A 13,516-nucleotide genomic window follows, 5' to 3' on the forward strand; every position below is an offset into this window, starting at 1 on the left:
GGATTCGTCTGAAAGAAGAAAGTCATATACACCTAGGATGACTTGAGGGTGAGTAATTTATGGGCTACTTTTCATTTTTGGGTGAACTAACCCTTTAAGTCAATATTTCAATACAAGCGATTTTTGTAGATTAATTTTGTCTTTTAAGAAATATCAATTACTACTAGGGATGTAACGATTAACCGCGAGCCGGTTGAAAATCAATTAAAATATGTGACGATCATGTAGTTTGTTATTTACATTTACATTATATTAAAATTTTGTCATTTAGCAGACGCTTTTGTCCAAAGCGACTTACAAATGAGGACAATAGAAGCAATCAAAACCAACAAAAGAGCAGTAATATGCAAGTGCTATATTAGTATATTATTATAGTGTTATATTTCAATTCACAAAGAGCATGTGCAGCATTTTGTCCAAGCAATAATAAAAGGACACATTTAATTTATAATTTGTCTTAAATCTCATTTTGTAAAAAAATAATAATAATCGTGAATCGAATCGTGAAATCAAAATCGTGAATCGAATCGAATCGTGAGTTGAGTGAATCGTTACATCCCTAACTACTACTAAAATGCAACTGTTGCAAGTTTGTATATTTACTGTTTTTAGAGCCCCTCACCAAATTGTTGCCAGTGGGCTCAGTATATTGAGTGGTACAGAAACGGGCTAGTCCCTCATTGTACATGAAGATACGGAAGGGGTCACAGCTGGTCACTAATACATAAATGCGCAGGTCAAACTTGAACCCATCAATGATGAATGGCTGCAGAAACAAAGATTAATAAAAAAAAATAATAATTCTATCTATTTTTTAAATTATTTTTAATCTAATTGGATATTAGATTGAGTTACCTTGGATATGTACACCTGGCAAATCATGTGTTCTCCCGGCCGAATATCTTTGTTGGACTTGGTAAGATAGATACCACGACCTTGGCAACCGGAGTCTGGCTTGCAGATATACGTTTTGTGCTTTTTGGCTCTGGTGTAGGCTTGGAAGTCACTATAACTGAAGGACATTGAGAGAGTGGGGGAAAAGGCATAAAGATTAAAACGTTCTTTTTATGCTTATTAAAAGATTTGATTGTATGATTGAACTCGAAACGACTCACTCTGCGGGGAGGCACCATGTGCGAGGAAAGATGTTGTACTCCTTCGGGAAGAGTTTCAGCATACGGTTCATATTGCGTGCAAGCAAGTCCTTCCTGCAGATTTCATTCATGCCAGAAAAATGGTTGATTTTCTGTGAAGGGGAAATTTAGGCATTTTGTAAACCAAGGGGGGGAACGAGTGAAACTGAACAGGACACTAAATAAGAGACAAATGATGTTTGGCAGCAAACACCTGGTAACGTTTCATATCCATGACCCTGTCTAGTGAGACAGAGCAGTCGGTCCAAAACAGGGTCCAGTCTTCTCCTTCTGCAGCCTCTCGTAGCCCATATCTGCGAGCAGCCCGACGCACTTAAAAAAAATAAAAAAAACATGCCATTGCATAAACACAAATGTTGTGTCAAAGCTTTAATATTACAGGTAATTTTGAGACTATATACAAAAATGTTTGGAGTTAAAATCACAGAGCAAAACTTACCACTCTCATATTTGCAGTTGGTGAGATTTATCCACAGTCATCTGAAAAAGAGGAAGAGGACAAAGAGACAGACCTGTGCATTGTTTGGGAGTTGAAAAGCTCTCGTTATCCACTACACAACAGTTTTTGTTTAACAACAACAATTTTGTTAAAAGGTCCCGTACCTTCTAATTCAACTTACTTCATCTAAACGATGATCAACATTTTTACTGTATTTATTAATGTAAATTAATTTATTAAACTGCTACTGTTCATTGTTAATTCATGTTTGTTCATTATACATTATTGATTGATTAATTCCTTTATTCCGGGTCGTGGTCATTATACTTTTGCCAATGCTACTTTATACAACTTGAAATGTTAAAAATGCATGTTGGAATGAACATTAACTTAAATTAATAAATGCTGTTCATGTTCATTGTTAGTTCATGATACTTATTGCATTAACTAATGTTGTGACTTGTGACGTATTGTGACTTGTTACAGAAATATTTTATGTACACTACTGTTCAAAAGTTTCAGGTTAGTACTTTTTTTTTTTTTAAGAAATTAATACTTTTATTCATCAAGATTGCATTAAATGGATCAAAAGTGACAATAAAGACATTTACAATGAATTATTAAAAGATTTCAATTTCATATAAATTAAATTCAGTTTTTTTTTTACTTTCTATTCATCAAAAAGTCCTGAAAAAATGTATCACAGTTTTTTTTTAAATAATAATATAAATGTTTTCAACATTGATAATAATAAGAAATGCTTCTTGAATACCAAATCAGCATATTAGAATAATTTCTGAAGGATCATGTGACTGAAGAAATGGTTGCTGAAAATTCAGCTTTGCCTTTATAGGAACTAATTTTTAAATATATTGAAACAGAAAACAATTATTTTAAACTGTAATAATATTCCACACTATTACTGTTTCTTACTGTATTTTTGATCAAATAAATGCAACCTTGGTAAGCATAAGAGACTTATTTCAAAAATATTTTCAAAATTTGACCAATCACAAACATTTGAACGGCAGTGTATATGAACACCATAACAGAAATGGCTTACTTCTTCTTTCTCTTTTTCTTCTTGTTCGCTGCAGGCAGAGGGATTGGTGTGTTACAGGGCTCTGCATGAGTGTCACTTCCCCAGCCTTCTCCCTCCACCCCTGGATCAGGCTCACACCTCCACATTTCACTCACTGAGTGCTCCGCTGGTGTCTCCATTCTGAAAACAAACATAAAAGTTTGATGAAGACTGAGCGAAGCCTGAGAAACTTCTAGATTTAGTGAAACACCTGTTTAAGAACTTATGAGCTGAAAGACCTAACATCTCTACGTGATGTCACATCTCCAATGTGAAACTTAATCAAGCCTATCTGTAGTGTGCGCATGTAAAGGGCAAAATGCTAAGGCTTAGAATCATATTTGTCCCCATTTCTCTCCATAGATGAGTACCCCACACCTGTCAACAACATGATTGAGGCTGTCACTTCATACTTCAACAAACTCATATTTTAAGCAATTAACCATGTCAATGGGTTAAATAATTTGACACCATTGATATAGACTTGACTTGATATTTAAAAAGAATAGGCACACATCTTGCACAGTGACATCACTGAGGTCCAACTCAGTGTCAGTTAGATGAGGGAACGAGAGTAAGACTTCTGAGACATCATGTAACTGTATTCTGATCTAGTGAACTAGATCATCCTGACCCTGACCTCTTGGCCCTGAGCTCAAATGAAATGGCTTTGCGATCTTATTAGGTAGGTAACATTTGTTCAGCTAGAAGGAAAAATAAATAATAAACACATTTTCAAGTAGAACCATCTCACCGTGATCCATTAAATTTTACAAGAAAAACACAAAATGACTTTTTGACAGCACTGATCAAATCTAACATTTAAAACCATCAATTTATCCAATAAAATGTAAACATTTTATAACTGATTCAAAACTTACTGTAACCCGTGATCTCTTCAGAAGGAGGGCAGCAGTGCTGCCAGTCAGATCACAACCCTCTAAGATGGAAAATTCTCCTGTCCACACCGATTAGCTTTATCTGTCCAGTGGAAGTGGCTTTCATCCTCCCCACTGCGAGCTGTCGTCTGGGTACTGGCACGTAATACCTGACAAAAAGGAACAAATTCGCCTCTTCTGTGATGGGTGGCCCAACTTGGATATACTTACAAGCTGACATGCTGAAACCTCAAGATCAAGTGACCTATTAGAAACACAGGAGACCTAAACCTGATACATGAACATGAAAATGAAGGCCAGGAGGTGAGCAAGAATCAGAGAAGAAAGACAATCCCTACTTGTCAAACGTGATGAGAAAAGTGGTTGGTTCGTGGAACAAACAAGCATATATATAAAGAAGTTGTTGGTTACACTACACACTACACTCTGATCTGCACAATACAGTAAGATGAAATAAGATAAGTTAATATAATAAGGACATCCGTTGAAACTCTGCATAATTATGAACGTTTCTTAAATATATCAAATTCCTCAATCATTAAAAACAAAATAGATAAATCAAAAATGTAAATTATCAGATGAATAACTAATGTTGTAACATTACAAGAAGCAGAAAGCAAATAAACACTTTTTTTTCCCAGTCCACCCTGAAATATCCTGTGACACTGAAGTAACACTATAGTGTCTTAAGGCACTTTAAAACAATCTAACGGTATTTTAGGACATGTTTTATTCTTTGAATAACTAACTAATCATAACACATAAATAGTTTTGAACTACCTGTTTGCAATGTTGCAAGCCAGGCTAAACCAAAATAATGGCGCACTTGATTCCCTTGCGTTGCTAGTCAGTGCACGACTTTCACTGTACAATTTCCATGGCAACAGAACGCGTTTCAAAAGCAGGTTAGCCAGCTAGCAGGCTAATATTCTTAATTAAATAAACCCAGCGAATAAACTCAATGTGTCCAGTAGAATTAATGTACACACCTGTTGCTGTCCTTGTCAAAATGCAGCGGTTTCAGCGGGGGCAGGATCACGGATTTTCATGGCTCATGTTTTTTTTTTCATGCTTACAAATGTTGCCAAGTGTTCGCTGCAGAACACATCCAGATCCAACTCCTCCCACCTTACATATACCTAAACCTACCCGCCTGCACCTAGATTCCTAAACCCACCCATCTCCACCCCTAAACCTAGATGTGGATCCAACCACGCCCCCTGGATCTTGCGTTCTGCAGTGAGGGGCTACTGGAGAGCTCTGAAAACGAAATGAGAGCGCGAGGTCAGGGGAACACAGAGCCGTCCAATCTCACTTCACGCTTGCAAATACTTGATCTCCGATTGGTTCTCACTCTGGCAATGCCAATCTTTTTTTTTTTTGGATCATCAATCCTGTTCGAGTCTTGTTGACATCGGATGAACTGTTACCACACACACACAAAGATCAAGAACTTCGTGCTTCAAGTAATTTACCATTTTAATAAGTACGATGACATCAACAAAGGAGAGTGTATTTTTGGTCTTTTTATTCAACTTACATTTTTGTTTCAATCTTTCAAGTAAAACAATGTGGAATTACAAGGGAACATAAGGAATGTAACAAATTAGAATAGAGACAAATAAAAGTAAGACCATCACCATATTCTACTAAATACCCCCCACACATCTTTCTGTCCAAAAAGGGCAAAGAAAGCTATCTTACAACTCACTTGTATAAGATATTTATCTTAAGAAGCTCTTTCAGGTGTTTCCTACTGGCCCAGCATTGGTCCATTCATAAACAGGACCAATACTCCAGAAATAAAAATAGCAGACAGTAGCACATTTCACTGGAGAACTGATTTCAGTTTTGGTTGCACATAAACAGAAATTGTGTTGTTACAAAGAAGGGTGGAAGAGCTTATTACACATAAAGCACTACAGATGACCAAACTTCTATACGTTAACATGGATCCTTGTATGGATCAACAGGCACTCTCATTTTATCAAACTCATTTAGATTCTGTGTTTGAGAATACAATTTAATGTGTAAAGATGATCATAATGACTAACACTTTGGGATAGAGATAAGAAAAATAGCAAGATGTTGTCTCCCATTTCTGTACTGCTATAAAGCAAAATGACAAGCAAATTTCAAGATTCATCACAAGCTCAAGAGATACACTTACTTTAGAGCTTACAAAATGCAGTAAGGTAACAGTAAAGATGTACTGACAAGTAGATGTTCTGAAGAAAAAAAAAAAATCCTAAACAACAATGCAATCCTCCAATGTCTGGGACATTTCAGATGTGCAAATGGGGAAAAGCAGGCAGCAGCAGAATTTTAAAGTAATGGACTGAAACATTACACAGGACAGGTGATCTAAGCAAATAGTAACTCCAGCATAGTGCAGAGGAAGAAGGAGAAAACAAAAAGAAAAAAAAAATCACATTTTTTATTTATTTTTAGACCTGCCCTCTTCTTCATACCCTGGAAGATAAAGAAGATATTTTCATAATTTATCAACTGACTTGAAACAAAAAATAGTCAAAACAGCTGACAAATGTTCCAGAATGCAACAGTCTAAAAACTTTACAATTGTACAATCCCCACTTAATAATTTCAATGTAGCATTAATGAATTTCTTCCTCATCAATACCGTTTGCAGCACTCGTAAACTTTGTAAAAAGTGTACAATCTATGCGACCAATCTTTTAACACATACTTCACATTGTACTTCCAGTCTTTATGATTACAGTACATAGTGTGAACAAATAATACATCTTGCCTCTTGCCCAGCTACTTTGAAGCTCCAAAGTCTTTGTGGTAGGGTAAAACATTATCCAGGTTTTGACTCAAATTATTAGGACATATTTTTAAATAGGTGACCAAATCTTCATCATTGTCCTGAATCTATAGACCCTTTCCACATTATAAATGGCTTGACTTAAGATAGCTGAGAGGGCAAAGGTGAGGTCAGACCTAATCACAATGTGCAACAGATCTCTTTTTTCCCCGTCTTGTCTCATACAGCTAAACCATGGCCTTTAAATGAAATTGACCCACTTTCCTCCCAAAAAATAGTTATTGTCTAACTCCTTGTTTAAACCTAAAGATAATTTCTCTGTACCCATCACGTCTTGGAGTGCCGGTTTTGGGTGGATGAAGAACGTGTGTTGCTAGCTGGAGTACGTGCCTGAGCAGCTGCTATTGCAGCTACACTCCTGAGAACCCTGTTCGGGGTCCCGTCGCTGGATCCAGCACTCAGTTCAAGTTTGTCCTGCTTCTGGGACCTCTTCTCTTTCCTGCTCTCCCTGCCTCTGCCTCCATCACTCTTATGCCAAATACTTTTGCCTCTCTCTGTATCACTACCAGAGGATGCTGCCCTGGAACGAGAGCGGGTGGGCTCTGTACTCTGCGAGCTCAAACTGTGGGTGCGCTGGCTGCTGTTGCTGCTGCTGCTACTCCGACTTCTACTGCTGCCTGCTCCTCTTTCACTACTTATACTACTGCAGGCACTATGGCCTCCTGAAGACCTAGTCTCTCTATTTTCATCTTCACCTTCTTCCTTCTGATCAGATGTCTTTTTCTTTTCTTCTTTTTTAACCCTTTCTGTTTCCAAGGGGGGAACAAGGCTGCCCGGTCGCTGCCGAGTGGATCGAGCAGAAGAAGAGGACTGTGGTGATTCATTTGACTGATTGGGGGTTTGCCTGCCACTACCTGCTTTCCTGTTAGACATCGTGGGAGAGTCCTGTCCTGTTTTACCCTTGGGTTTACTGCTTTTTTCAGAGGACAGCGGTTTGCTTTGTTGTGCAGCAGTCTTACTTCTGGGGCTGGGTGTGTCTGGTCCTCTTCCCCTCATTGCCAAGAGCTTGGCAGCAGCATTAAGGGCTGAGCAGCGTTTGCCCAGTACCTCAGGTTCAGGGGAGGCTAAAGTATTGGGTTGTGGGCCTGCAGATTTCCGGGTTCCTCTTGAACACGTTTCACCACTGGACTCCCCTTCTGTGGTATTGGTGGTTTTACCCTTCTTGTCTGAACTCCCCTGTTGTCTTTTACTGCTCTCTTCATTTTTAGCAATCACGCCACCTTTCTCCAACTTCTTTTGAGCCGATCTTGTCAAACATCTTTTTATGCTATTAAAGTCCTCAGAGTCTGAAGATGAGGAGGAAGAGTTGGACTGGTGCTTTTTGTCAGACTCTTCATTTTTTTCTTTTTCAGACTTTATATCTTCCTGTTTCCTTTTAGCTGGCCTCCTACTCTCTCCAGCCTTTTTGGACTGGGATGATCTTGTTCCACAGGAGGATACAGAAGATGGGGAAGAGGAACGGACTGACATCTGGCTGCTTTGCCTACTGATGCTTCGTTTTTTGGCAGAAGTTCTGGTCTCTTTATACTTTCTTGACTCCTCTTCTGATGGCTTATCAGGTCCATCAATCTTAGAGTCATCATGGGACTCGATATCTGAATTTGATGAGGCAACTCCTGAGGCACCGGGTGTCTGTTCCTTTGGCAATCTAACCAATTTCCTTCTTTTTAGCTGAGATAAGATGCCGTCTTTTTCTCCTGCATCATCCTCAGCAACACTGTCTATTTCCATTTTCTCTGTCTCCCTAGTCACAACCTCTTCCTCAGTTACAACCTCCTCCTTGGGTGAATGTTGGCCTTCATGATTATCAGCCATGGTCTCCACTGGCATGTTTTTGGACTGAGAAGAATCTGCATCTGTATAATTGGATGTGGACAAAGAATTAGTTGTTATCTGATTAGTGATGGATGGAGATTGTGAAGACGTTGAAGACATTTTGTGAGATTCAAGTGCTGAATCTGTTGCTGCTTTGATGTCTGTAGTTTGAGGTTGTGAGGGAGGAACAGAAGTTTGATCAGACTTGGGTGTGGATTGTTGAACTGTTGACACAGTCAGTGTAACAGTAGGTTCTTGTGCCTCCGATTTAAATGAAGATGATTCTGGCTTAATCCCAGAAGTCAAAGAAGGTGAAGGAGAAGGTTGGGTGGATGACTGATGAGTGGGAGTAAGAGATACAGCTATACTGCACATGTGTTCTACAGAGGTTTGTGGAGAGTCTTCAGTTGTACTGGTTCTGTGTAAGGGCTGTGAAGTGACTTGAGTCAATGTATTTGAGGACTGCAAATTATCTTTTTGCTGATTAACTGTGAGTGAAACTTCCTTGGTTTCTACAGCAGTCGCGGAGACATTTGAAGGCTCTGAAGATGCTGTGATTTCACTGGTCTCAAAAAGTACAAGTGTATGGGCAAGTTCCTCTTCGTGGATGGAGACAGTACAAGTGGGAGGCTCTCTGAGAGGACTTGGAGGATGTAGTGTAGGGGAAGAAGCTGTACATGTCTGAGAGATTGTTGCTGGTGAAGTGTTGTGTGGTGAAGTTTCAAATGTACTGGTGTCAGAGTCAATGCATGCAATTATGGGGTTTAGAGTTTCACCATATGAGTCTACACCAAGTTCTGATGTAGACGATGACATATTTTGAGAGTCTCTATGCATAGAAGACAGTAAATCAGATGTAGTTTTTTTATTTGTTTCAGAATCTAGTTTAGAAGATACTTCAGCAGCATTTGAGGGTGAAGTGGGGTTGAGTGGAGAGCTTATTGGTGAAGTATTACTGACAGCAGGCAAAGTCACAGGCATAACATTGGACCTTGACAAATTAGGCTCCTGGGAGGAAGGAGCACATGTAGAAGGAGAAGATGGGGATGAGCTTGTAGTTGTGGTGGAATCTTTACGGGGACGACCCCTTTTCCTTTTTGGTGAGTGAGAGGGACTCCGCTCAGGACTGGTTTTGTGGGTTACTGGTGTCTTCTCTTCTCGCAGCTCTAGTGCCTGTGGGGGTGTTTTAGGTGGCCTGCCCCTCTTGCGCTTCATTGCCATAGAGTCACTTGGAGCAGCCCTATCCTTGTCTGAATTTGTTTCTGGTTTCTTTGGTGAGAAAACAGATCTCCGATCCACCCCTCTACCTCGTCCTACAAATTGCTCTCCTAACTGTGCAGCCATTCGAGACTCTGTCTCAAGCCTTCGGCGTACTGGTAAGTTCCGTAGGACAGGCATATCTGGTGAATGGTGTGCTGGGGAACAAGGGTGGTGTCCTCTACCTGGACTAATCTGTAATGGAGAGGAGGCCTGATCCTGCTCTTGTGGTGGTGGTGAAGAAGCTAAGGATGTGGGCACTGATTTGGGAGAAGAGTCTTTATGAATTTGACTTCCTACATCAGATGATTGAGAGGCTGGGTCTGGAACTGGCTCAGCCTGTTCAGTTTCCTCTGATGACCCCTCAGTGTGTGCTCCTCCACTTCCACTCAAGCCCCTCCGTCTCCGCTTGGGCTCTTTCTCTTCCACCACTGTGACCAGACGACCTGGAAGCTTTCGAAGGACCTTGGCTGATGGAGAATCTTCTGGAAGACCCTTGAGGATTTCCCTTTCAGCCGACTGCCGCTTTCGTGGTGAGCGAGAGTTAGGTGATGCCAGAGTAGGAGAAAGGGGCAGCTGACCATCCTGTTCAGAGTGATGCTCAGGAGAACAAATGGAGTCTGATGACGCAGAGGTTCTCCTATCTCTCCTGCTACACTGTACAGTTTCAGACAGTGCCTCTCCCCCCTGCTCTTCACTGTCCTCTCTGCATGCAGTAGAGGAGGAGGACTGATGGCCACTAGAGTTTTTGTCTATTGCAGGAGATGCAGCAGCTGAAGGCACAGAGCTTGATGGGGAGATGGGCTGCTGGTGGGGGGATGGCACACATCTAATTTTTGGGTCTGAACCCCGCATAGTAGGGGACAAAGCTGTTGAATCGGAGAGCTGCTGGTTGGTTTGAACTGGCTGGTTTTCTGAAGATGTAAGGGACACAGATTCTTTGGTTGTCCCTCGCCCTCTCTGACCACTGCAAAGCTTCTCGGGCACTTCTCTGTGTAGGGGCGACTTTTGTTTTGACTCAAGGGTTTGGCTCATATTGCATTCAGAGTTCATCCATGCTCCCCGCCTGCCTCTCTCTGGGGATGGCTGGGTTAGGGATATATCGTCAGCAGGTGTCCCTCGGAGTCTGCCACTAACCCTTGTAGAAGGTGCACCTTTCTCTTTGTGTTTGCGAGGGCAACGGGATGGAGTAGGTTCCTCAGTACTGGGAGGTATGGAATCCTCTTCATCACTGTCAGATGACTGATGCAGTTTCAAACCTTCTTCCTTTGCCTGATCCAACCCTTTCCTTGCAGCCTCAACCTGCTCCTGTCATAAGAAACGGTGTGGGTATAAGTGCTAAAAGTTTATTCTACCAGAAAGTAATGAAAGGTTGGCTACTGGTTTAATGGTTACCTCTGCCTGTTTCAGCTCCTCTTTGCAAATATCTTCAAGGGAAGCCTCAAGGAAATTCATGGCGTATCGCTCTATGGGCGTGAGCTGTTAAGAACAGGGATAATTGAAATGGAGTGAAAAATGGTAGATTATGATTTAAAAAAAGGTTATTAAAGTGATGCATCAACTGAAAAATCACATTCTACTTAAACACTCTATAAAGAAAAGGCATAACTATCATGGCTACCTGTTCAACTAGGGCAGCGATTTCCTGCTCAGCCTTGGAGAGCTCCTCCTCTTCCTGGTCTCTGCTGTCACCATCATCCAGAGGGATGTTTTCATTAAACTCTGCAAGCTCAGCCACCTGCTCAGCCTTGGCTTGAGATGCAGCCACTATATCCTCTTCATCCTCAGCACGACACAGGGCCTAGTATTAGGAACACATTGAAATCAAATTTTCAGTGGTTTGTAACAAATTAAACAAATTTCTTGCAAACAAATGGATATATGCAATACAATAAAAGGTATATATTCAAAATTACCTGTTCCAAAATAGTAGTTTGTTGTTTATTTACAGACTCATCATCATCTGACTGAGGCACACTCAATTCAGCCTCTTTCCTCTCTCCCTCTGACACATCAAACAACTCCCTGATAGTTTGCTGTGGGAACGAGACAATTGGGGAATCAATCCTTCCAAAATTTAATCCAGGCTAGGATTTCACAATGAAAAAAAAAAAAAAAAAAAATTCAAATGAAGCCATACCTGCTTGAAAAAGGTAGTGGTAAAGTTTCCACCTTCAATTGCCATATCTCCCAACATCCTCTTTTGACTGGCTTTTTTCAAAATATTTTCTTCAACTGTGCGTTCACTGATTAGCCTAAAGAAATATTTTCAATGTCAATGTGCTTCCATTATCTGTATATTGTTAAGCATTTATTTAAAAAATAAATTTACTAAATGTAAAAAAGTGTTCAGTTTTTCCGTTACCTATAGATGTGAACATCTCTTGTCTGTCCAATTCTGTGGCACCGGTCCTGAGCTTGGGCATCCATGGTTGGATTCCAATCACTGTCATAGAACACCACTGTATCTGCCCCAGTCAGATTAACACCTACACCTCCACTGCGGGTGGACAGGATGAAGCAGAATATGCGACGGTCTGCATTGAAGCGCTCCATCAGAGCCTGAAAGGTAGACAATCATTCCAATAATGTCACATATGAGAGACAAAAACATATTTTTATATGAAAATCACAAATACACTATTAGAGTACTGGTGTGTCTAGAGTACTAGAGTTACCTGTCTCTGTTCTACACGTGTACTTCCATCCAACCGTAGGTAAATGTGCCCATGGTAGTTGAGGAACTGCTCAAGTATATCCAGCATACGTGTCATCTGAGTGAAAATGAGGACTCTGTGCCCTTCTGCCTTCAATTTTCTAAGCAGGAGGTGGAGTGTCTGCAGCTTACCTGCAAACAGATAAACAGCCAATTAAATGGTCTCTTCTATTTATGATTTTATATTTTTTGGCACTACACAAATGTTTATTATGTATAAACATGGTAAATCTAATAAGAATGAAATCCTTAAATGCACACTGCACTTACCGCAATCATACTGAATAAGCCTCAAGTCAGGGAAATGTGTCCTCGTGTTACACTGGATGCGATGGAGCGTTTGAGTAAGTGGAGAGAGATGGGAAGATAGAACAGAGGAGATATGGCCTTGCTGGTGTCTGAGGGAGGGAGGTGGGTGGCAAGTGTGCATGGTGATAGGCTTTGCTTCCACTGGAGGAATGACAAAAGTGAACCTGTGGAATGAGGGCACGCATTTAAGTGTGGCACTATTATTTTCAGCTGCAATTTTTATATTTAATTCTAAATTCAAGTTTAGTGCAAGTTTGAGAGCTTTACCTTTCTATGATCTCAGAGAGAAGTTGAAGCCTCTCCTCTGAGTGGTGGATGGCTTCCTTCAGGACTTGGCTCTTTTCCAGGAAGCTACTGGTATGGTGTGACTGAGCAGTGAGGCAGGAGCTATAACCTGAGTAACTCCAGTTGTTTATAACAGGACGTGGTGGAGATGGACAAGGGCCTGGGAGGAAGGTTAGAAAGTCCAGCACCTCATGGCCATACACAGGGTTAGCACTGCAGTGCAGATTGTTGATGCGCATGATTTGAGAGATTCGGTTGTCTCGCTGAGCCTTTCGGCAGTTTGCAAGCCTTGACTGTCAAAACCAAAGTAACAAATACGTGAATGGGACAAATACAGACAAACAACTAATAGATCACAAAAGTTATATACCAAAAATAAGGGTTAAAGTACTGTGCAAATATGCAATTTCCTCTGACCTAAATGCATTATGAAGTAGTTACTGATGCTTGCGTTAAGAGGCATCTATATTTGCAAAGTGTTACACCCTCTGATGTGGGTTGTCAGAAGACTAAACTGAGATTTAAAGTGGAAACAGTGTTATGCATCATTTTGAGTTTAAGAATTACTTTTACTTTTAGTCATTTAGCAGACGCTTTTATCCAAAGCGACTTACAATGAAAACAAAAAAATAAAGCTAAAAGCAATTAAAAATATTAAAAGAACAAAAGGTATGAGTATAATAATGATTCTAACATAACACTAAGCCAAACAC

General features: G+C 40.4%; 2 protein-coding genes across 5 annotated transcripts in view; both read right to left on the reverse strand.

The window, feature by feature from the left end:
- Positions 1-4,542, reverse strand: part of ttll6 (tubulin tyrosine ligase-like family, member 6) — a 9,090-nt gene extending 4,548 nt beyond the window's left edge. Inside the window, exons 1-8 of one of the 2 annotated variants that reach the window (XM_016458461.1) lie at positions 4,354-4,542; positions 3,556-3,722; positions 2,657-2,815; positions 1,594-1,631; positions 1,348-1,466; positions 1,116-1,246; positions 856-1,012; positions 623-766 (exon numbers count right to left, since the gene is read on the reverse strand). In XM_016458461.1, coding sequence (XP_016313947.1) covers positions 623-766; positions 856-1,012; positions 1,116-1,246; positions 1,348-1,466; positions 1,594-1,631; positions 2,657-2,814 — 747 coding nt within the window. In that variant the 5' untranslated portion in view covers position 2,815; positions 3,556-3,722; positions 4,354-4,542. Of the gene's footprint in view, positions 1-622; positions 767-855; positions 1,013-1,115; positions 1,247-1,347; positions 1,467-1,593; positions 1,635-2,656; positions 2,816-3,555; positions 3,723-4,353 lie in introns of those variants that run through there. The other variant, XM_016458462.1, reaches the window with a different exon arrangement.
- Positions 4,543-5,086: 544 nt separating this feature from the next.
- Positions 5,087-13,516, reverse strand: part of LOC107666914 (helicase SRCAP-like) — a 29,058-nt gene continuing 20,628 nt past the window's right edge. For all 3 annotated transcript variants that reach the window (XM_016458427.1, XM_016458426.1, XM_016458428.1), the window contains 9 exons: positions 12,786-13,096; positions 12,480-12,682; positions 12,172-12,341; positions 11,859-12,055; positions 11,634-11,748; positions 11,410-11,529; positions 11,115-11,294; positions 10,889-10,972; positions 5,087-10,801 (listed from right to left, as the gene is read on the reverse strand). In XM_016458427.1, coding sequence (XP_016313913.1) covers positions 6,689-10,801; positions 10,889-10,972; positions 11,115-11,294; positions 11,410-11,529; positions 11,634-11,748; positions 11,859-12,055; positions 12,172-12,341; positions 12,480-12,682; positions 12,786-13,096 — 5,493 coding nt within the window. In that variant the 3' untranslated portion in view covers positions 5,087-6,688. The remainder of the gene's footprint in view (positions 10,802-10,888; positions 10,973-11,114; positions 11,295-11,409; positions 11,530-11,633; positions 11,749-11,858; positions 12,056-12,171; positions 12,342-12,479; positions 12,683-12,785; positions 13,097-13,516) is intronic.

This window comes from Sinocyclocheilus anshuiensis, unplaced genomic scaffold (genome assembly GCF_001515605.1).
Source record: "Sinocyclocheilus anshuiensis isolate Anshui unplaced genomic scaffold, SAMN03320099.WGS_v1.1 scaffold1160, whole genome shotgun sequence".
NCBI classification, from domain to species: domain Eukaryota; kingdom Metazoa; phylum Chordata; class Actinopteri; order Cypriniformes; family Cyprinidae; genus Sinocyclocheilus; species Sinocyclocheilus anshuiensis.